Source organism: Leucoraja erinacea, chromosome 4 (assembly GCF_028641065.1).
Source record: "Leucoraja erinacea ecotype New England chromosome 4, Leri_hhj_1, whole genome shotgun sequence".
NCBI classification, from domain to species: Eukaryota; Metazoa; Chordata; class Chondrichthyes; order Rajiformes; family Rajidae; genus Leucoraja; species Leucoraja erinaceus.
The window spans coordinates 89,559,757-89,584,631 of record NC_073380.1 but is presented as its reverse complement, the minus strand read 5'-3'; the positions used below and the strand labels follow the sequence as shown (position 1 = coordinate 89,584,631).

At 41.5% G+C, this 24,875-nt stretch overlaps 1 protein-coding gene across 2 annotated transcripts in view; it reads right to left on the bottom strand.

Moving 5' to 3' along the window:
* atp9b (ATPase phospholipid transporting 9B) overlaps window positions 1-24,875 on the bottom strand; it is a 334,567-nt gene that overhangs the window by 239,955 nt on the left and 69,737 nt on the right. For both annotated transcript variants that reach the window (XM_055634761.1, XM_055634763.1), the window contains exons 3-6: window positions 21,977-22,127; window positions 16,824-16,937; window positions 13,505-13,613; window positions 10,038-10,096 (exon numbers count right to left, since the gene is read on the bottom strand). In XM_055634761.1, coding sequence (XP_055490736.1) covers window positions 10,038-10,096; window positions 13,505-13,613; window positions 16,824-16,937; window positions 21,977-22,127 — 433 coding nt within the window. The remainder of the gene's footprint in view (window positions 1-10,037; window positions 10,097-13,504; window positions 13,614-16,823; window positions 16,938-21,976; window positions 22,128-24,875) is intronic.

The following is a 24,875-nucleotide window of genomic DNA, read 5'->3' as shown; positions in this document are numbered from 1 at the left end:
CCCATGAGCGTGAGCATCTCGCTCATGAGGGCCGTGGACTTTCGGTCGCCGAGACCACCCATGTTGAGGACCCAACACGTGCGCTCCATTCGGCTCAGCCCGTAGATCCGGAGCAGCAGTTCCTTGAGGCCTGTGTACTTACCCACCGCCGGCGGATTATCGACGTACGGTATGACCCAACCAGCCATCTCATGATCAAGAGCGCTTACCACATAGTGATAACGGGTCTCGTTGGCCGTTACGCTGCGGATGTAGAATTGGGACTCGGCCTGACGGAAACCAAACCCCGGGCAGCGAGGTCCAAAATGTAGGCAGTTTCAGGGAGACCGCATTGAGTTTGGCCACGTTGGCCTTGTAGGCGGCAGCGGCGGAATGCTTTTTTTTTTCTCCAAATTTCCGTTCCAGGATTACACTCCTGGGCGTCGGGGTCACCAGTGTAGTGGGGGCTAGCAGGAGTCCAGCCAAAAACTAAGCGGACACAAGTTGTGTGTACGAGACGTGTTTATTCTCTCCATTACAGCTCCCTACTCCTTGAAGGTCACGAGCGATGCCCGGCCTTAAATACAAACCCAGGTACAAACCCCGTGACTAACGCCTCCCAAAACAAGACGCCGCCCTCCAGGGCCGAGGGTTTGTTGTGCTCGTGGTTTGCCACCAGGTGCCACCACGATATATCTGAAAATTAGGAAATGGAACAGGCAAAAGCGAAATTGAAGAGAAAGGAGAAGGAAAGGAAAGTGTAACTGTACAATTTCTTGAGGCTACAACATTGTTTCACTGCCAATTAAATTTTTTAAGTTATTGTAATATTTTTTTTAAAGTTTGCAGAATCTAGACAGTATTAAATGCAACCCTGTTAAACTGCAGCCCTTTTTGTAAAGGTATTCTCACGATGTTGGTAAAGGAAATAAAGAAATTCAGTGATGCAGGAATGGTTACATATTTACAAACCGTAGGGCGGGGGAATTGGGGGAAGGCCTGCAAAACAGTAGTGTTGCATTCTGCCTATGTCTCTATGGTGGCAGAAGTTGCACGTTTAGGAGATACTTGTAGGTGACATACTGTAAGTTGAGTAAATTTTTAGAATAGATAGGATACCAATCAAGCTGGCTGCTTTGTCCTGACTGATATCAAATTGCTTTAGTATTGTTGGAGCTGCATTCATCTAAGCAAGTGTAAAAGATCCTGTCACCTTCCTAAGACGTGCTTGTAAATGATAGAATGTGATGCATAATACCCAAACTCTAACCTGTGCTCTAATCACAATATGCATGTTTCATTGGTCAGGTGAGCTTCAGCTGATGGGATCCCAGAACCCGATGGTAAATGGTCAGCCACTGAACATCATGCACAAGTAGTTCGAAATGTTTCTCATTGGTCGTTATCTGAAAAATCTTGGATGGGATGATTCTCAAATCTTCCAACTGCTGAAATATTTGCATGCAATAATCACCTGTTTAAGTTTAGTTTAGAGATACAGTGTAGAAACAGACCCTTTGGACCACAAAGTCCTTGCTGATGAAAAATCACCGTACATTAGTTCAATCTTTAGAATTTGCTGGTCAGTTTTGTTTAGAGATACAGCGTAGAAACAGGCCCTTCGTCCTAACGAGCAACAATCACTCGTACATTAGTTCTATCCTACATACAAGGGTAAACCCACAGAAGCCAATCACCTTATGAACTGGCACATCTTTGGAACATGGAAGGAAACGGGAGCACCCTGAGGAAACCCATACGGTACAGGGAGCACCCAAAGTCAAGATCGAACCCAGGTCTCTGGGGCTGTTAGGCAGCAACTCTACCTCTGTGCCACTCTGCCGCACTTGAATACCACAAGTGTGGCACAATGCCACACTAGATCACATTTTGCCTTGATGGCCAGAAAATAAAGTTCTTTCAAAAGACTTTCAATTTAAGAACGATTTCCTGAATTGTTTAGAAATAATTCCTTTTTTATGAAGCCATATTCAGCAATTTTGAAACAAGGTTCTCGCAGGTGAATGATTGTGTAGTTTCAGAAGTCTCGGAATTTTACTTCCTTATTAATTCTGCTAAATTTAACCTTAGATTTTTCAACATTGATGGCAAATGTAAACAAAGTGTTACACTCTATCCAATGACATCCTCCAGTTTAATCTGCATCAGTCGACACTTCTCAAAATTAACTAAACTATCAAGAGATTGCAGGCTGATATAATCCAAGTTTAGATTTGGAATTTTAAGTACTAATATTTGCAAGTGCTGTCTGTGAATTGTAACCCAAATTAAATTTGAATGAAAAAAATTTCAAAGGCGAAAAATCTGCAAATGCCAGAAATCTAAAATAACAAAATCTGGGAATTACTCAGGACAGGTCACATCTGTTACCCACTGACAAAATATTAACTATTTCCCCTTCTCATATCTGCTGCAGTTTGTTGTTATTTGTATTCCTGATTTTATTATTATTATTATTATTATTATTATTATTATTATTACATTAAAAACTAAGGTTTAGAGGAAAATCTAAGTTTAGAGCAAATTGAAAGATGGAAGCTCTTTAAAAAACACTTCACTATCCAAACTCAACATACTTTATACATGAGGATATAAAAAACAAATTGATAATGTCGGAATTCTACCGTTCCCTAACCTTATCAGTCCTTGCTACATAATTCAGCAATTAAAAAGATCCAGGTTATATTGCGTGGAAACTAAGAATTTATCCACATGACCCATTCTTAACTAGATAGATCAGACATCTCCTCCTATCATGCTGGCAAAGATCCAACCAACAACTATCAAGTTACTGGTATCATCTGAATAAACTTGCAATGGAACATTGTCAACAAGTGGAAGAAACCCGAGTAAAAATCATGCGCCTAGCTTGTCAAAGAAATGAAGATTGAATGGCAGCTACTGAGCTGCTTTGCACCATGGAAAATTATTATTCATTACCTGTGTCTATATGTGCATGCAATACTTATGCACAGCATATTCCATACTTTTCTTAAATCTAATTACTCACCGATTAAACAAAATTACTCTTACTAATTAAGCAGATGTAAACAAATTTCTTGAGAACAAATTGCTCATTTTCATAAACTACTGATCTGCAATAGGGTAACTGGGTGGAAAAGGCAGCACAAAGGATTGGAGTAAAAGGCTGGACCAAATCAGCCTACCTTAAAACAAAATATCTGCCAAAGGTGGAGAATCAATGGGCTTCTGCTTTTCCACATTATGCAAAATTCGAAAACATCCGAAGATAAATTAAATTATAAAATTATCATCGTGCCCAGATGAACTTAACAAGCCAAATAATCAGGTATTTAAGGTGTAGGAAAGAATTGCAGATGCTGGTTTAAATCGAAGGTAGACACAAAATGTCGGAGTAACTCAGCGGGACAGGCAGCATCACTGGAGAGAAGGAATGGGTGACGTTTTGGGTCGAGACGTTTCGGGTCTGAAGAAGGGTCTCGACCCGAAATGTCACCCATTCCTCCTCTCCAGAGATGCTGCCTGCCCCACCGAGTTACTCCAGCACTTTGCGTCTACCAGGTATTTAAGGTGCTGGCCAGCTTTACAGAATGAGAGCAACCTGTAGCCACATGGTATCCAAGATCTGTGATCACATTATGCATCTCTCCAGTTTTAAGACCTTCCTTAAAACATACCTCTGATGGTTTGACATCCATTCCAAAGCATTTATTGTTGCTCACTTTTACCCAATTAATAGTAAGATTAAACGAGAACTTACCAGTTTGAAGTTTGATCGTTATTTTATGAGGAGTAACGTTGAGGGAATACGTGAAGAACCCCGTCAGGACGCATGCATGTCATTCTTCAAAGCAGCGGTGTGAAATCACAGATAACTGTAATGACTAAACATAGTAAGATTAGAGAAGAGATACCAGTTGAGTATATGATCAAGGGTGGGCATTCCCTCAACGTTACTCCTCATAAAATAACGATCAAACTTCAAACTGGTAAGTTCTCATTTAATCTTACTATTTTACTTCGGAGTCACGTGAGTGACTACGTGAAGATTTTAAAGCTCTGTGATTTCATGCCGTGGAAACGAGTCCATGCATCATATCTGCCTTGATTATGGGGAGAATATAGTTAACATCATTAGACATCAATACAATATTGAAACCCAACGATAAATATCTTAACACCAATTATTGCCCCTATTTATGGGGTAAATTATATTACAGAACTTAAATTTGTTTCTGCAAATGTTCCAGGTTCAATGACTGGTTTGTTATAAAGTCGTTGGAAAGTTTCCTCCGTTGACCATCCTGTTGTCTTGAGGATTTGGTCCATAGGAACGTCCAACTTCATAGCTGCCGATGTAGCTGCAGCCCTGGTGGAGTGAGATTTAAAAAATGCTAGTGTCTACTCCAGCCTTTATTAGGACCTTTTTTAGCCATCTAGAGATGGTCTGGACTGTCACTGTTTTGAGTGGCTGTTTGTAGCTGATTAAAGTGACATTTCTTTCCCTCTGATGATCTTAGTAACCTCCATATATAATAGTAAGTGTGTTACAATACAGAGACGACCATCTGTCCGGTAGGCCCTGAATTCTGTTTTTAGGCCTGCTGACCCCTGGCTGTTCTGTTTGACTATTTCATTGATGTGAAAAGTTAAATTTCCAGATGAAATAATCATGTTGTCCAGCCTTAGTTTCTGTAGTGACTGGACCCTTAGTGCCGTGACCAAGGCCATCAGCATGACTGTTTTCATAGTCAGTTTCTGTAGGGACAGAGCTGTAGCTGGAGACCAGTTTCTTAACATGGTCAGTACAATGCTCACATCCCATATTTGGGAGTACCTGGTTCTTGGGGGATTAACATTAAAATGCCCCTCATGAATTTGGTTACCAGGGTGTGTCCCAACAGAATGCCGTTCTGTTCCTTGCCACAGGTATGTTGACAGAGCACTTCTGGCGTAGTTGATGGCACTATGACTGAGCCTCTCATCGTAATGGAGGCTTGCCAGGAATTGCAGAACAGACGGGATGTTCATAGATCTGTGGGTGAAGTTTATTGTTGTGACAGTACTTCCCATTTCTTGATGACACCAAGTACTGTTTTTTGGTGGACTGTCTGTGGGCCGCTGAAATAATATCCACTGTTCGGTCCGTCAGTCCCAGGTGTAGTAGAGGTGCTTTCAACTCTATAAATTAATAGGTTTATATAATTATGACATGGGTAACTACCCCTTGTTGCGGGAAGAACCAATAAATTAGGTCTATGATGGATGGTGATGCATGGTTTTAAAACCATGTCGTGTATCACCGGGACCCATGGTTGAGTAGGCCAATCGGGTACTATCGAAATACCAGACGTGGAGTCTACTGTATATTCCTAAATACCCGACTGATGAGGCAGAAGGAGGGAATGCATAAATAAATAATCCCCCAATGCAGTGAAAATGCATCTGTACCACTGCCCCAGGGTCTGGTTCCCATGAACATAATTCGATAACTGGTGAGGGCATGGATGCGAATAGGTCGATATCTGGTGTTCCATACCATGCTGTAATTTCAGCAATACATTTCTTATCCAACATCCATTCAGTGTTTTCATAGAATTAGCGTGACCTGTTGTCTGCCACTAATTCAGTTTACCTGGTAAGTAGGTAGCTGATATCCAAATATCTCTCTGGATACACTATTGCCAAATGGTGTTGGCCAGATAGTCACATGATGTCGATTTGTTTCCACCCATGTGGTTGATATATGCTACCACGGTGGTGTTGTCAATTTGTAGTCTAACATGCTGGTGATATAACCCAGAACAATATGACTTAAAGCCATGGAATGCACTCAACATTCCCAGGTAGTTTATGCCCATTGTTTGTAATAATGATGCCTCCTGTACATTCCATCTCCCCCACAGCTGGAGTTGGAATTGGTAGCATCCCATCCAAGTGCACTGACATCAGTATGTAGTTCCATAGACGGATAGCTGATAATGTTTGGAACGGAACAATGCCTAATGTTATGTTTCCACCATTTTAGTTCCATTGTGGCCTCTGTTGGTAGCCTTCACTGGTCTGTCAGAATGACCCCCATACTTTTTGAGTGCACGAATGTTTGCCCTCTGTAATTTTTGATAATGTAAAGGTCCGATTTGTGTGGCTGGAAACGCAGCAACTATAATGCCAATTATTCTTGCTACCAGTCTGATGGATGGTTTTGTTTTGCTGCAAGCCTCCATTAAGGCTGTAACCTTTTCTTTCGGCAAAGTCACTGACATGTGAACTGTGTTAAGGGTGTACCGCAGATGATCCATTGTGTTAAATAACATCTGTGGTAACCTCTAATGGGTACTATATAGTAAGCATCTTTTAATACGATGCTTGCCATGTGGTAACCTAGGAATCAATTGCTTAGCAGTAACAAAGGTTCCCATCTAGTAATGAATATATAGTATGAAAGTATTCAAATTAGTCAAATCTATGATGATGTGGCAACCACCATCTAGTTTATGATAAAGATTTTGGACACGAATTCCTGCGATTCGTGTTGGATATCCTCCATTACTCCTTTTTTATATGGGCACTGTAGTTCAGCATGTGCTTTTGATTTTTTCTTTGCCTGTAAGCACGAACATTTGGTTTGGAGAGGGGAGGGAAGGGGTCACACACATGGCCGGGAAGTAGAGGGGTGTAGGTGGGGTGAAACTGAAGGGAGCGACAATATGCTGCTACCTGCCCGCTGAGTTTAAAAAGTTCCCACGGTAGACACGATACACAGTATCGTGAGTCTTGCGTGGGAACTTTTTAACTCAGCGTGCAGGCAGCAGCAAATTGTCGCTCCCTTCAGTTTCACCCCACCTACACCCCTCTGCTTCCCGGCCATGTGTGTGACCCCTTCCCTCCCCTCTCCAGCTCCCCGCTCATTGCACCGGCGTGGGGGCTTTGTACTGTCTTCACGACGGCGATGGCTGCAGGTCAGTGCAGTCACCGGAGACGTCAGGACCAATTGGACGTCGACCACCAGGCCCACCGCAAGCACAGAGATCCCAGAGACCCACAGCCAGCAGCAGCCCAGCCCAGCCCCGCTCCAACTTCTTCTGCCGGGATCAAGGCGCAAACTCGCGACCTTGCGGATATGAGCCGAGCACTCTACCACTGAGCCAGCCATTAAAATCTACGCAAAAAAATTTCCATTCCGAAGACCGACAAATTCTGAATTACGAAAGGTGTCTGGTCCCAAGGCTTTCGGATAAAAGGTTGTGCACCTGTACTTCTGAAAATAGTTAATTTATTCCATGCATCCAGATAGAATTGTAATCTCCCACCAACCTCGTAAGGAACCAGACCCACCTACCTCCATGGTTACTATTGGTAGGTTTGTTACTTTTTCGGCATCCTCCGTGGACGTTGAGGTGCCGGTGTCTGGATCTGTAGTTGGGTCGATGTTGAGGGTTAGCGCATTCCCCAGGAAGTAGTTTTTAGACGTTGCTTTAATGAGCCGCAGGGTTTTACCCTCTTTGTCAAGTTCTTTTACCTGTTTTGATAAGTTGCCTCCAAATAGTAATAGTGGTGGTTTGGAGGTTCCAGGTTTGCATAGGCCTGCAAATTAGGGTCTAAAGCCGGTTGGATGGCTCTTCTTCTAATGCTGTTCACTCGTATTGGTAGTTGCAAAATAAAGCCAGTGCATCCTGATGATCTTGTGTCATGTCTTTTTTGTTTATTGTGCGGGCGAAAACCGTAATTCCCACTGTTAGGACTTTCAGAACTTTCTGTTGTTTCAAGTCCCTGGCTCTGCCAGGTTTTCAAATACACTGGTTGACACTGGGAACATTCAGTGTTTTGCAGTTCCCTGACGGTAAGTGTCTTCCAATAGGTTTTCTTGCACCCCATGTGCACTAGGGGTATGTTCTGCACCCCTCTTCAGGTTCAGCCCAGAATTGACCCCCTATACTCCCCTCTGATGAGGGAGAAACCCTGTGCAGCCCTACAAGAGGTACTGCTGTAGGACTTACTTGCTGCCCCCGGTGACTAGTCTCCATTGCCCGGAGCCTGCCACTTACCTGCTCCAACAGCCGCTCCAGCTGGCTCTAATGCTCTCGGGCACTGGCCACTCGCTGCTGCTTCAGTTCCTGCAGCCGCTCTAACCAGCTCCAGTGCTCACGGGCACTGGCCGTCGTGGCTGCTGTTGAAGCCGCTCCTGCTCCAGCACTCAGCCCAGGATTGACCCTCCGTGCTCCCCTCTGATGAGGGAGAAACACTGTGCAGCCCCACAAGAGGTACTGCTGTGGGGCTTACTAGCTGCCCACTGTAGCTAGCCTCCATCTCCCGGAGCCTGCCACTTTGGAGTATTTCCTCCAGCAGCCGCTCCAACCGGCTCCAATGCTCACGGGCACTGGCTGCTCGTGGCTGCTCCTAAAGCCGTTCCAACCGGCTGCAATGCGCATGGGCACTGGCCGCTCGCGGCTATTCAGAGTCAGACTCATCGGAGTCAATGACTGTTGGTTTTTTGCTTTGGGAGCGAAGTCGGGCACAGATGTTCCCATTACGGAAGATTGGCGTGCCGTTGGCTGCTGCTGCCGGCTGCCCGCAACTACGCGGTTCTCCCCCGCCAGCTTTCCCGCAGCCTTCGTGGATCTGGTCCATGTCTCCACCTGTAAGGTAAGTGGAAGGAACGCAGAGTCTCCTTACCTGCTGTTCCCGGCTTTCAATTTTGCCGCTAAGGGGAACGTCGTTCCTCCTGCTGTGACTCGTTGCAATGCGTGTAGCGATATGACACGCATGCGTCCTGGCGGGGTTCTTCACATAGTCACTCACGTGACTCCGAAGTAAAATCTTCTGCTAAATGTTTTAAATTATGGGCCCACATTATACAGCACTTTGTGCTTCAAATTAGTGCTTTGTTGCCCGTTTCTTGCACTAGGCATCTGTGGTACTAGACGGTGAGGGGAGGAGGGGTGGGGGGGGGGGGGGGGGGGGGGGGGGGGGGGGGTGGAAGAGAAGGAGAAGGAGAAGAATATTTGGAACTTTGAAAGGATGAATATTTCAATGCACCCAACACAATGACAAAGTTTTGACAGGCATAAGAAATAAAAAAGAACTTAAGCTCAACTTTGTGGGGAAATAGAAATCATCACTGGCTGTTCTATGGAACAAGTGCAGCAATGTGCACACCTTGAGACATATCTATTGGCTGCATGTCCCACAACTAACATCTTCATATCGTGCACTTTCCTCATCTTTCACTATTAACAAAATGATCATGCTTGCCTCCTTGTGTTACCACATTGCTAACTTTTTATTATGACCATATGGACACTTCCATAGAATAGTCTATCCATTCTTTCCAGAGATGCTGTCTGGCCCACTGATTTCCTCGAGCACTTTGTGTTTTGCTCAATAAATCAATATCTCATTCTCATATCAAGACATAATAGCTTAGAGTTTAGAAACACAGCATGGAAACAGGCCCTCTGGCCCACCAATTCCATGCCGACCACTGATTGTCCATTCATATTAATTCTACCATCCCATATTCTTATCGACTCCCCAGACACTAGGGGCAATTTTACAAATGCCAATTCGCCTACAAACCCACACCTCTTTGGGAGGAAACCAAAGCACAGAAGAAAACCATGCAGGCACAGGGAGAAAAAGCTAAGTTTGCACAGATAGCACTTGAGGTCAAGATCAAATCTGGGTTGCTGATTCAGTGAGGCAGCAGCTCTACCAGCTACACCACTGGGAATACAATTACTTTATGCATTATTACAGCAGTAACATCTCCTTGCATCCATGGATAACAGTTGTCAAATAATGACAAATATAAAAGGACCTGAATATTATTTAAGACTCCCCGATTCATGCCTCAGATACTTTCCAAATTCTCTGCAGCACAACGCAATTATAGAAATACTGTTTTATCAACAGTAAAATCATAATTATTTTCTTTTGAATTTTAATGAATTTTATTTGATAGTTATTGCGATAGGAAGCACAGTGAAGGATTTAGAAAAAAAAGTTGGCTCATAATATGAAAAACCATTGCAATAAATGCAGCAAATACACACCTTCTCAACTATAATAAGATCTCCAACCTGGATATCAGAGCTCTTCACCTGCACTTTACCTGTACATAAAAAAAAAACAACATATATTGAGCAGTCTCATATTTGTTGAATCGTCAGATACCTATAACAGGACAATGTAGCAATATATCGGATTGAATATCAGTAAAAAGAGCATGATTTCTACTTCCAGGCGTTGTCTTTATTGTTACTGCTTTGAGGAAAGGAACATTAAAGAAAACTGCATACTCTTTTTAAACAGAGCAGGAAACATCAGGGGTGATCTTATTGTAACATACAAGATCCTGAGGGGTAATGATGACAGAAGTTAAGATCTTTCTACTAGTGGAACACTCACAAATGACTGGACAGGTGTATGACATTTGGAGGTGACAGGGGGGGGGGGGGGGGGGGGGGGGGGGTTGCTACTTCCCACAGAAGGGGAGAGACAGAGTAAATCACGATCATATTAGGTGGTTGGGTAGGCTTGCAGATCAAGTGGCCTTACTCTTGCTCCTATTATGTTCTTATGTTATCTGTGATCAATATTAAGGTCAGTGCTTTGTATTAAGGAGGTGATGTACTCTTAGCAAAACTAACTAGTTTTATTTTGTTCCTTATGAAGACCCTGGCAAGGTGAAAAATTCAGATGGTCAATATCATGCATAACATTTTTAAAACTTACTAGAGTTGCTTTAAAAATATTGTTATTTCCACGGTTAATAAATGTAATCAAGAATGCACTTGTAAATAATAAATCTGTGCCAAACCTCTTAGCTATTTTTAACATTTGAAAGAAAATGGAACATCTTTATCACTGTTTTATTAACTTACTGTAGCAATCAGATCACAATGATGCACATAAATGGTAGGAACTTAACTACATCAAATTTCTGTTCATGTAATATTTGATCATTAAGATATCTTGTCATTATGTGTGTAATAGAACACATTGTGTAAATTTCATGAAACCTCCTTGGAATGTGTATAAGTTTACGAGTAGAAATTCATCCTGTTTACTGTTCTGTGGTCATTTTAATAAAATAGTTTCCCAAGGTTTATTTTTCAATTTGCTGAACCTTGTATCTAATCCTGTAGGCCTAACTCCAATTATAATACTGGGCACAAGGCCACAGGAAACTAATGGGAAGCTGCATGGATAAAACTCTTGTTCCTTAGGTCATATCAGATACAGCCATTTAATACCTATTTATGGAAGTCAGGAAGCAATTCCCACAGAAACTACCACGTTCCATTCCTTGTTACAGATTTCACACTAGCCCTCTGTAATGTAGATTTCATCTCAGAATTTTTAACCTGCAAATTACTAGGCAAAAACAAATTCAATTTTCTGTTTTTAAATACCCAAGTGCCTGAAACCTTCATGTCTGCAAAGAAGTCATGTCAAGGTCCTGACTCTTTGAGCTATACTTATTTTAAATTGGTCACATCTTGATACACCAAAGAAACCAATTAGACTTTCAGGGTTGTTTTATCATATCAGTCCCAACACACAATGAGATGAAGAATCTACATCATTTCACTACTATTTTGTTTTCTTAAATTGCTTTTTATTAATTCCATAAGATAAACATTTCATGCTTTATTTACCAATTAAACAGTGGAGAATTCCATGGCAGCATCCATTCTTAATAAGCGAGTTTGGTATTCCGACTGTGCATGCCCAGGTCATAGGTCACTAGCTATAAAGTCTCACAATGGTGGTGCTGCATTGTGTGCAGGCTTGTGTTTCGTGAGTGGTCGGGGTGCTCTTGTTGCTGCTGGGCCACCCTCATCCCCTCCCCGGTGTCCCGTCCCTGTCCAGAGGTGTCCGGGGTGGCCCTGGGCTGGCGGGGCAGCCCCGGACTTGCAGCCGATAACTCCAGCTCAGCTCTGCCAGGTTGGCCGGCAGCCCTCCACCTCCACCTCTGACTGACAGAGATCCTGCTGAAGATGGGCAGCCGTGGCTGGATGAAGTGGCAGCGGGTACCACAGGGGCAGAGCGCAGCTCGGCCAGGCGCAGGCGAACTGGCACTTGTCGCCGTAGTAGCCCATCTGTAGCAGGTTCCTCTGGAGTTGGAGTGGGATTGGGCTGGAGTTGGCACTGGCTGTGGGTGTGTGGGTTCCTGGGGGCTGGTATCCCGTCGGTCCGGACGTCTCCAGCCACCCCCTGGGCAGGGATGGGACACTTGAGTGGGGGGGGGGGGGGAAAGAACCGGGGATGGTCCAGAGGCGGTTCTGCAGCACTTGCGGCTGCGGGGGCACGGGTTCGATCCTGGGTGCAAATGAGGTGCGGTTCTGCGGATGAGAGCCGGTCCAGTCCCCCGCCCGGTTCTCCCCCCCCTCCCCCGGTCACTGAGCGGCGCTGAGCTGCTTTGTGTAAACAGGGCTTTATTTCCTCCATATTTTCGATCTTTCATTATTCTAGTTAAGGAAATACTGTTTTAAAACTATTAATTAGTTGCATTTATTTTGCCTATGTACAAAGCTGCAATGTTTTTTCTCGTTTTTATTGGTTCATGCCTCTTTTAGTGAGCATTTTTTATATTTTTTTCTTGAGGGTGGGGAATGAAATTAAATGTATGATTTCTATAACTTTCAATAGACTTTAATGAGTTCTTTGTACTGATTTAAATTGCTGCAAGAGCTGCATATAGCAAGAGCTGCAAGTTCAGCTTTTCTTCCCTTTTTTTTTAAAACCCCCTCTCCACTAAAAAAATCTTCAAAGCATCGACTTTCCATGACATAAAATCTTCTAGCTTCATATCTTGGTACTTTGAATCAGCCATGCCAAATAGAAGTTTAAAAAAAGACAAAAAAATAAACAAAACAAAAAAAATCAGGCCAAAAGTATGCTCACTGTAATCTATAGCGCCGAGATCTATTTACCGTTATTGCTTTTGACCTTTGACAAATCCCATGATTCCTTGTGTTTTTTTGGATACCTAACTCGCTTATAATGCCGTTATTGCAGTAAAATGTAGTTTAATTCAAATATAAATGATATTTGCATACAACATATTATGCTAGATATATATTTTCCCAAAATTTTAGTCAAAATTCATTGGAGCACAAAACAATCCAAAACAATTCATTTGTATACTGCAGAACATCCAACAAGAAAAGCGTAATAATACCATTCAGCAAATGAAAGTTGAAGAAACCACATTAACAAATGTTTTTCTGCAATATTGTAAATTGGAACATTAAATGTAATTCTGCTTCTATGCACTGGATCAATTTCAACTATCATTTAACTATGTCCCTTTGTTATCTGCTTACTGTATTTTCTTGTGCAGGCATTATTTGACCGTAGAGGGAACATCTTAAAGTTGCATGGTATTAACAAAAAAAAAAACAATATTCAGAATCAGGATCATTGCCGACTGCAGAAAATTCCCCAAACTAGAAGCTACTTGCTAAACCATCTAACAGATTTTATTGTAGTATTCTTGGAGGAACATTCTAACCTCGTATGGTAAGCTTGCTGTAGAACTGCGAATTCATTTCCTCATCTCGTTGATAGCGATGAAATTCATCTAATGCTTCTCGAATCATTGTCACTGCCATAACAAAGCCCTATTAAAAAAAAGATTAAACATTATTGGAAATCAAAATATTAATGCCCAAGATGTACCAGCAACCCAGTGACAAAAATAATTTAGATTCAAAAATACAAATTACTTGATATAGAGTCATACAGCATGGAAACAGGCCCACCGGCACAAATTGCCTACATCAACCAACATGTCCTATGCTATGCTATGCTAGTCCCACCTGCATGCATTTGTCCCATATCACTCCAAACTTGTCCTGTCCATATATTTGTGGAACTGTTTCTGATATGTTGGGATAGTCCCCGTCTCAACAACCTCCTTTGGCAGCTCGTTCCATACAGCCACCACCCTTTGTGTGACAAAGTTCACACTCAGATTCCTATTAAATCTTTTCCACTTCAGATGCCCTCTGGTCCTCGATTCACCTACTCTGGGCAAGAGATTCTGTGCATCTACTTGATCTATTCCTCTCAAGATTTTATACACCTCTATAAGATCGTCATCCTCCTGCGCTCCAAGGAATACAGTCCCAGCCTACTCAACATCTCTCCCTATAGATCAGTCCCTCCAGTCCCGGCAACATCCACAAATCTTCTCTGTATCCTTTCCAGCTTGACAACATCATTTTTGTTTTTGCTTTCGCCAAGAGAAAAAAATAGCATGACAAAAATATATTGAGCAAACAAAAATATTTTTTTTATAGGGTTGGCATAATTAAGCTAAACGTTGATAGTCTTTTAACATAATTTTTCCAACTGTTTGGGATCCAGCTAGGAACAAAAATTATACTTTTTATGTTACCCCACATAATTAGCATTCAACAAACTTTATAGTGGAATCTTGATGGAGTTATAATTGTTTAGGTGCTCCAAGAGCTCCCTAACAATTTATAATAATAATAATAATAATAATAATAATAGCCACACTAAAATGAAAACAGGAGCTGAGCTCAAATCAGACCCCCTCATGGAAAATTGGTACCAAGCAGTATTTTATTCAACCATTCTCAAGTTCAAGCAATGAAATAGAGATCACTTAGGAAACAGCAGTCTGGAACAGCAGTACTTAAATGTGCCCTCACCCTCAGTAGGCAGGTATCCAGATAATCATTTTAGGCTGCTGTGAATTTTTAGAGCTGCTGTCTGGGACCTTTAATGAAGTTTTTAAAATATCATACTTTCAACATGAATATGCTTATGTTTGCAGCTGCAAGTGTTTTACTATACAAGCTGCATACCTTCTATGAAAAGTTGGGTTGCTGATGGACTGCCATGCAAGGGGAACAATAACAGAAAAAAAAAAGGCATTGCAATTTTGTTCAGAGAATAGCAATCCAGAGGTGCAGTCGGACAGCCCAAAGAGTTTAAATACTGCCACAGCAACATGGGAATTTGTAAGTAAAAATCCATCATGTGCATTGTGTCTTTGAGAGCAGGAAATCTTACCTCCTCTTGCCTATGTATTTCCAGGTCCACTGCAATATGGTTGATTCTTAACCACCATCTGAAACGCGGCTCATTTCATGGGCAATTAGACAGCAAGAATAAATGTTGGCACAGCAGAAAAAAACAAATCCAGTGACAAAGCCTCACAGTACAAGTCTTCTGGAGTTAAACATTATGCATGAATGTGGTAGAGTCATGGAAAATAAAAGTAGAAAAGGTGGATATACTCAGATCAAATAGCTTCTGTAAAGAGAGGAGATAACATTAACTCTTTACCCCTCTCCACAGATATTGCATGGCAGAATATTTGTAGATTTTCAGTTTTCATTTCATAGTTCTAGTTCCTGGATTTTTTTTGATAGTGTAGTGTTTGTGAATGTACATCACAAACCAAAGTCACACAGCTACAGCTGGAGTCATAGTCAACCATTTGGGCATATGCTCGTCTGGCATTGCAAATTTCAACTTGTATTACAGACTCATGCCAAGCTGTAAAAGATTGCGTTGCCTGTAGTTGCAACCCATACGCCATTTGCTGGATGCAATTGTAGCTGTTGTGTCAGCATTTACTCTCATTGCCTAAATGCCTTCAGAAGGTGGTTAAGAATCAACCATATTGCAGTGGGCTTGGAGTAAGAGCTAGTAATGCTACCTGCTCTAAAAAGAACATAATAAATAGTCTGAAGAAGAGTCTCGACCCGAAACGTTGCCTATTTCCATCGCTCGATAGATGCTGCCTCACCCGCTGAGTTTCTCCAGCATTTTTGTCCACCTTCGATTTTCCAGCATCTGCAGTTACTTCTTAAACATAATAAATATAATGGGGTTATTTCACAACTTCTCCTACTGCTATGGGAGGATTTAAACTCTTATCTGTGCACTGTTGGTTTGCAACTCTGGTGAGAAATGCCAGCTCAGAGAGTTTTACATAGGCACAATCTTTGGCCTGAAGCTATTGATTAAAATTAATTTGTTCCAGGATAAGCAATCATAAGTTTTCAGAAAAACCAGTGAGGCAAAGAAACAAATTTATTTTAAATTAATTATTTTCAAGGACTGAAGATGTTTGGAATGGTCATAAACTTTGAGGACCATTTAAGAACCGCGTGCGTGGGTCCCCGGGATTATAATTTAGACGGAATCAATGGAACCAAAACTGAAGATAGACACAGAATGCTGGAGTGAAACTCAGCAGGCCAGGCAGCATCTCTGGAGAAAATGGATAGGTAACATTTCAGGCCAGGACCCTGAATGGTGTGAAAGAGTCTATAGAAGAGTACCGACCTGCAACTTCACGCATCCACTTTCTCCAGAGATGCTGCTTGATCCAGTTACTCCAGCACTTTGTATCTATCTTTAGTATAAACCAGCAACTGCATTTTCTTTTTATTACAAACACAACAATTTATTTACAGTGTAAACAGGATATTTGATGACGTGTAACCTCGGTAGCTTGACACAACTTATATTTGTTGTTCAATGGTATCATGTTTTGACGCATTTGCAGAATATATTCCATGACTATTTAAATCTGTTCTCATTATTTATTGTCACCAAATAAATACACCCTAAAAATGTCTTACTATTTAAGACGGGATAATTCCCTCAAATTTCTGGTTCCACTCGTTTCAAATTGCTTAAAAAGATGCTAAAAAGATTTGCAGTGTACGATTGAAAGCAATTAAAGGTTGGATTTCCTACAATTTCTATAATTTCAGAAATGTTTTATTATTTGCAAAGGTAACAGTTTAAAAGCATAGTACAGGAGAAGACAAATTTTTACTTACTAGAGGAGCCCAGTATGTATATAGATAGCCTATCTTCAATGATGGGACAAACTGTGAACATGATACGACCAGAAAATAAAGATTCAAGAAAAACTTGAATTGTTGATACAAGACCTGAAAAATAACATTATAATAATTAGACCTCACTTCCTTTTCACATCTTATCAAAACAATTTCTTAGTGCTGGCAGTTTTAAATGCTTTGCTAGAAAAGATGCTTGGAAGAGGCTAGAGAAAAATCAAACAAAATAGTGGGAATGCAAATTGTTAATAGAATGCAGAGTGTTAATACAGCAGAATGTGGATGTGCATCTCACAGTACCTACTATGAAGTGAACTTTTTTACTATACTTTCAGCTAAAAAACTTTGCTAACATTTGCTAAGTGTGGGTTAATAATAGAAAGGCAGCATGGCAAGCAGGATTTTATTGAACAGTGGAATCAACAATGGGTCAAAGAACTAGTGGAGAGAAAGACTGAGTTAATAATGAATGACTGGATTGAAGGAAAAAAGCAATCAGAAAATATTAAAATCTTGAATCAATTGAAGCAGCCTGATCTTGAAACCTCTCAATTCACAGGACAAAGAGACTAATTGGTATGCCTTGGCAATCATCACATCATCAAAAAGGTACTGGCATTTTTAATTTACAGACTCGTGACCACATTTGTAGGCATCTACCAGGAAATTCATCAAAAATAACAAGGTAGTGCCATATGCTATTGTGTGAAAGGGAATAAATTGGGCAGCACAATCATTTTCGCAGATAATCTCAAAAAGCAGCATTTATTTCCCTGATGTTTCAGAGACGCTCCCCCTACAAAAGCATGCAATTATTTTTTCAACTTTGCAGACAACTTAAATGTGTGCTTGTGCTACATCCAATACCAATGCTCATCAGAAAACTGTGCACAGCCGGATTTTTCCTCCAAACTCATTTCAAAACTTCCTGCTTTATGCCTGCCCAGATACTGACAGCATTTCTAACAGGAAGCAGGAAGCTCAGTGATGGTTGTGGAGACGAAAGGTTATACCCAGCAAGAAAGACTGAATCATCTGGGAACTGAATAAGATCCTGAAGAGGGAAGAAATTGCCGACGTACAAGAAAAAGGAAGGCTGGGGAGTAACATTTGTTGCATCGTTCTTACATAGATGTGACCTGGACTCAGTAAGGCAAGTGGCTCCCGTGCTGCAATCTGATATTATCTCTTGGATGACCCAAAATGTTAAGATTATGGAAAGGATTGATAAGTTGAGCACAGCTCTGTTTTCAATTGAATGGGACATCAAGGTTGCTGTAAAAATATAACTAACACCAATAAATAGAGGGGAGAATTCAAAATAAACCTCTTTATCCAGGTTTGGAACATGCTTTCAAATAGAGTGGCTAATGCAAGCTGTATAGACACACCTAAATGATGCAGTTTGTCCTGCACTGAACTTGCCGAGAAGCAGCAGATGAGAAACTCGTGGAATGAACACAGATGGATTACTTGCACCAAATGGCCTGTTTTGGTGTAATACAATCTATACAATTCAAGGTAATAACACAAAAGCATCCAAACAATGGAACTACCACCATGCCAGTTTTATTGCAAAATGCACAAAAGTTTTGTTTTCAGCAAAATTATATCAATTCCACCACTAAAGTTAAAAGATATTGCTCCATAAATCTGCTGCAGTCAACTTCAGAGTCATTTCACACCCTCAGGTTGTTTGCAACTGCTGCTTTGCTATGACAAATCCAATTTGGCTGTTACTTGTAAGCAAATCAGGAGACCTCTATTTATTATTGTCAATTGAAATCTCTGACTTGTTTACGGAAACGTTTAACTAAACAAAAAAATTGCATTTGCCATACATTGACATGATGAAGGACCAACATATACTTAAAACTTTAAATATGTTTAAATTAGGTCATGCTCTAGCTAAGATGCTGCAGATGTTCTACCAATCGGTGGTGGCCAGTGCCATCTTCTTCGCTGTCGTATGCTGGAGTAGCAGGATGAAGGCCGCGGATGGCAACAGAATTAACAAGTTCAACAGGAAGGCTGGCTCCGTCTGGGGGTGGAGTTGAATTCACTGGAGATGGTCTTGGAGGGGAGGATGCTCCTCAAACTGCAGAGCATCTTGGATAAACAGCTCAACCCCTCCATGACACCAGTCAACCTGAGGAGCACCTTCAGCAACAGACTTCACCACCAAGATGCAGCACAGAACACCACAGGAGATCCTTTTTCCCCTGTGGCTTTCAAACTGTACAACTCCTCTGCCTTCTGTCATGGGTTAGACTGGCTACTCTCCCCCTTATCCCACTTCCTCATCCCTCCCCGCCAATCTTTGCACATCCCCAATTCTGGACTTTCCACTCGTCACTTTAATTTCATGTTTCATGCATCTTGTTATGTTTTATTACTGTAGGCAGACCAATTTCCCTCCTGGGATAAATAAAGTCCTAACGTATCGTGTTGTCAAATCAGCTTGGTATATTCACAATAGTGGGGTAGTAGTTATGGTTCAATCAGAATCAGCATGTGCCTGAAGATGTCAAGGCTTCTGGGATATTAGTTTTCTAAAGATCCCATAGAGCATCTATTAGTTTATCTTTCATAGCAATTAAGATACTTTTAACAAAATCAACCACATTTGCCCGTCTATTTCCTCAGGAGAAGAATGATAAAATTGAGAGATTTCAAGCTACACCATACTGGCTGCAGGAGCTGCAGCTTCAACCAACTGTATCAAAGAGAGAAACTTGCAAAGATCCACCGCTGATACAGAACTTGCTGAATAACCGATGTCACAGCATGTGTTTTTGAGGAACTTAATTTTCTTTACTACAAATATAACTTCAATAGGTTTTTAATGTCTCTAATGTATCAAAAACATTTTAATCGTAAACTTTTCAATAGCTTTGACACAAGGTAATTAAAGTTTGAGCGAAAACATGCCAAGCCAATAGATGGCAATGGAACCGTGCCACCTGAGGGCTATTTTCCACTGAAGCCATGACTGGTCTTGAAAAGCACCTTTGGGATCTAGAGGTTCAGCCATGTTCCATTTATGACTGCACAAGTTAGTTTGAAGGCTGATAAATCCCAGGGCCTGATGGTCTGCATCCCAGGGTACTTAAAGAAGTGGCTCTAGAAATCGTGGATGCATTGGTGATAATTTTCCAATGTTCTATAGACTCAGAATCAGTTCCTGTGGATTGGAGGGTAGCTAATGTTATCCCACTTTTTAAGAAAGGCGGGAGAGAGAAAACAGGGAATTATAGACCAGTTAGCCCGACATCGGTGGTGGGGAAGATGCTGGAGTCAATTATAAAAATTAGATAGTCGAAGATTTGGATAGCAGTAACGAGATCGGTCCGAGTCAGCATGGATTTACGGAGGGGAAATCATGCTTGACTAATCTTCTGGAATTTTTTGAAGATGTAACTAGGAAAATGGACAAGGAAGAGCCAGTGGATGTAGTGTACCTGGACTTTCAGAAAGCATTTGATAAGGTCCCACATAGGAGATTAGTGGGCAAAATTAGGGCACATGGTATTGGGGGTAGAGTGCTGACATGGATAGAGAAGTGGTTGGCAGACAGGAAGCAAAGGTTAGGGATTAACGAGTCCCTTTCAGAATGGCAGGCAGTGACTAGTGGGGTACCGCAAGGCTCGGTGCTGGGACCGCAGCTATTTACAATATACATCAATGATTTGAATGTAGGGATTCAAAGTAACATTAGCAAATTTGCAGATGACACAAAGCTGGGTGGCAGTGCGGAGGATGCCATGAGAATGCAGGGTGACTTGGACAGGTTAGGGGAGTGGACAGATGCATGGCAGATGAAATTTAATGCGGATAAATGTGAGGTTTCATCAGTATATGAAAGTATGCTTTCGGAAGAAGGGTTTCAGCCCGAAACGTCGCCCGTTTCCTTCGCTCCATAGATACTGCTGCACCCGCTGAGTTTCTCCAGCATTTTTGTGTACCTTCGATCTTCCAGCATCTGCAGTTCCTTCTTGAACACAACAGTATATGAAAGTATGCAGGTACAGCAGGCAGTGAAGAAAGCGAATGGCATGTTGGCCTTTATAACAAGAGGAATCGAATATAGGAGCAAAGAGGTCCTTCTGCAGTTGTACAGGGCCCTAGTGAGACCACACCTGGAGTATTGTGTGCAGTTTTGGTCCCCTAATTTGAGGAAGGATATTCTTGCTATTGAGGGAGTGCAGCGTAGGTTTACAAGGTTAATTCCCGGGATTGCGAGAATGGAGCAGCTGGGCTTGTATACTCTGGAGTTTAGAAGGATGAGGGGGATCTCATTGCAACATTTAAGATTGTTAAGGGTTTGGACGCGCTAGAGGCAGGAAACATGTTCCCGATGTTGGGGGAGTCCAGAACCTGGGGCCACAGTTTAAGAATAAGGAGGAAGCCATTTAGAACGGAGACGAGGAAACACTTTTTCTCAGAGAGTGGTGAGTGTGGAATTCTCTTCCTCAGAGGCCGGTGGAGGCAGGTTATCTGGATGCTTTCAAGAGAGAGCTAGATAGGGCTCTTAAAAATAGCGGAGTCAGGGGATATGGGGAGAAGGCAGGAATGGGGTATTGATTGGGGATGATCAGCCATGATCACATTGAATGGCGGTGCTGGCTCGAAGGGCCGAATGGCCTACTCCTGCACCTATTGTCTATTTGCATCTGGAGAAAACAAAGTTCAGCACCACACGGCTCTTTAGAAATTGATTTGGCAGACATTATTTATTGCACCTATTGTGCAAGTGGTAAATTTTTTTTTCAACCTGATTGGGTAACTTATTATGTCCAAGTGTTGCTTTAACCAAGTAACTGTGATTACTAAAATGGAATGAAAATATTGACACTGGGAACAAATGAACTAAAAGAGCTGGTAGACACAAAATGCTGCAGTAACTCAGAACAGGCAGCATCTCTGAAAGAAGGGTCTTGATCCAAAACTCACCCATTCCTTCTATCGAGAGATGCTGCCCGACCTGCTGAGTTACTCCAGCATTGTGTGTCTGCCTTAGATTTAAACCAGCATCTGTAGTTCTTTCCTACAAACTGAAAGAGGTGATTCTGAATTAGAACTTCCCCATTTCCATTCAAAGGAAATGTATTCCAAACAGTACACTTACTCACCCCAGGCACAAATGTGAAGAGGTTGTACTTCTGGTTTTTAATAGCATTCCTTGGATATTTTTCCTCACACTTCTCTGGATGTCCCAGCCATACTGTGCGAGCTTTAAGCTGTTGCCTTCTCCGACAGATGTGGGTCAGCCAATCGCAGCAACTGAAAGATACAAGAACCTAGATGTTCATCTACTCTTCATGGATCACAGAGGTTAGAAGTAAATTCTAATAAGAATTTAACGTCAAATTACGGAATTAGAAGCACAAGACACATAGAAAATAGATGCAGGAGTAGGCCATTCGGCCCTTCGAGCCAGCACTGCCATTCAATATGATCATGGCTGATCATCCAAAATCAGTACCCCATTCCTGCTTTTTCCCTATATCCCTTGATTCTGTTAGCCCAAAGAGCTATATCTAACTCTCTCTTGAAAACATCCGGTCAATTGGCCTCCACTGCCTTGTGTGGCAGAGAATTCCACAGATTCACAACTCACTGGGTAAAAAAGATTTTTCCTCATCTCAGTCCTAAATGGCCTACTCCTGATTCTTAAACTGTGACCCCTGGTTCTGGATTCCAACATCAGGAACATGTGATGCCTGTCCCATCCATTATGAATTTTATATGTTTCTATAAGATGCCCTCTCATCCTCCTAAATTCCAGTGGATACGCCCAGCCGACCCATTCTTTCATCTTTAATTATTGCCTACAGTTGGATATGAGGATAGTGCAAGTAAATGCCACCTGCAAAAGATCAGCCATAACCGGTGAAGCAGCCATGATAGACCAAATGCTATCTACTACGATTTCATATGTCCCAGATATATCAAATTGTCCATGTATTTTATGCGATTTTCATGAATCGATTAAAAGATCTCAGCATTGCTATAAAAATGCCAATCGGAATCACATTTCATATTGTCCAGTCATTCTATTCGCCCAAAGCTTGGAAGTCCCAGGCAGGAAGTACAGGTGTTAAACCATCTACCATTAACAATCAGAATGGCTGGAGTTCATGCTTAACATTGCAGGCTATTTCTGATCCCATACAATTTCAGGAACCCATTTGTACTAAGATTCAATCGTTGAACAAATGGAGTATTGGGAAAATAAAATCAAAGTAATTTTTAATATACTTTTTACAGTATCAAGCATAGATTGTACGCTTCTTGCAATAATAAACAGAACATACTAACCAACTGTCCCATGTGCCATTTATCATCCAAATAAAATGTATCTTGTTTGCCCTATTGACCTATTCTCTCTTTCCCTCCACTGCGTTATTTCTACGCAAGGTGTAACTGGTTGTAATCCTCATTTTTTTTTTGAAGCAACTAAATATTTTAATGAAATAAAAACATAGCACACCTACATCACTTCCCATTCTCCTTCTCTCATTTTCTTTGTAATTTTAACATCTGATGATCAACACCTTTAGTTTCTCAAAACTAAATACACTTTTAGAAACTGCAAATTCAATCCCACAAGAAACAGGAGCAGGTGTTTGGCCATTCAGCCCTCAAACCAGCACTATTCAATAAGATCACAACCAATTTGACTTTTCTTGTTCACCTTCCTGACCTCTTCAAATTATACCTTGCTGATGAAAAATCTAACTCACTTTGAACATTCAAGGATCTACAGCTTTTAGGGGAATGAATTCCAAAGATTTTCAAACTTTGAGAGAAGTTATTCATCTCAGTTTTATGTGTCCTTCCTCTCACTCTAAAATTATGCACTCTGGTCCTGGACTGTGTCATGAAAGGACATGTCCTCCTTGTACAGTATTTTTACTGGCATGCCTTTCATTCTTCTCCAATCCTGTGAGTGCAGGCCAAGCAATCTTTCCTCCCAACCTAATCCTTCCTATCAAATCTTTCCCCTCTCACTTTAAACTTGCCCTCTGGTTCTTGATTCCCCTGCTCTGGGTAAAAGACTCTTTGCATTCACCCTATCTATCCCCTCATAATTTTGTACACCTCAATTAGATCACTCCTGGTTTGACCTCCCAAAAAGCAGCACCTCACATTTATTCTCCAATAAACTCCATTAACCGTCCCTTAGGCTCATTTGCCAGATCATCTTGATCATGCTGTGATTTTGTACTAACCATCTTCACTATCCACGATCCAATCCACTTTGGTGTCTCCTGTAAACTTAAAAATAATGCTACTCACACAGCAACGGGTCCAGCACTGATCCTAGAGGCACACCACTAGACACAGGCCTCCAGTCTGAAAAACAACCTTCTACCACCACTGTCTGGTTCCTTCCATGAACAGAATTCTCTATTCAGTTGATGAGCTCTCCCTAGATCTCATGCAATCTAAACTTCCAGAGCAGCCCACCATGCCATGGTGAAGTCCATATAGACAACATTTACAGCCCTCATCAACTTTTTTGTTGTCAAATAAACAACAAAGAAATTCAAAGTTTGAACGTAAAACTTGAAGTAAAATGATTAACAACATTCCTCTCATTTTCTAAAATCTCAAACTTCCCCCTTTTAAAATAAATTTGCATCCTCTATTTCAATCCCAGACGTTGGGAGAAAACCATTATCTTATATCTGATAACTACGTATCTATCTATTACATCGATAGAGACCAGCCTCAATGAAGATTTCATCCTATATTTGACATGTTATTCACAATTAAAGCTTTAAAAATGCCATCTTTCACAAGATTTTTACATATTCTGATTCACATTTTTCCCCTCTAGGCAGACAGATATCACTTTCACTGAACATTTTATGCTTTATTCTCGACATTACTGATTAAAGTAAAAAAAATAATCAAAATACCTTCAATTTCTAACCGACCAGCTTCAACTGATGACGTCACAATGGAAGCTTCAACTGATGGCTCACAATGGCTCAGCTGGCAGGGGGAGGGCGGATTGCTATT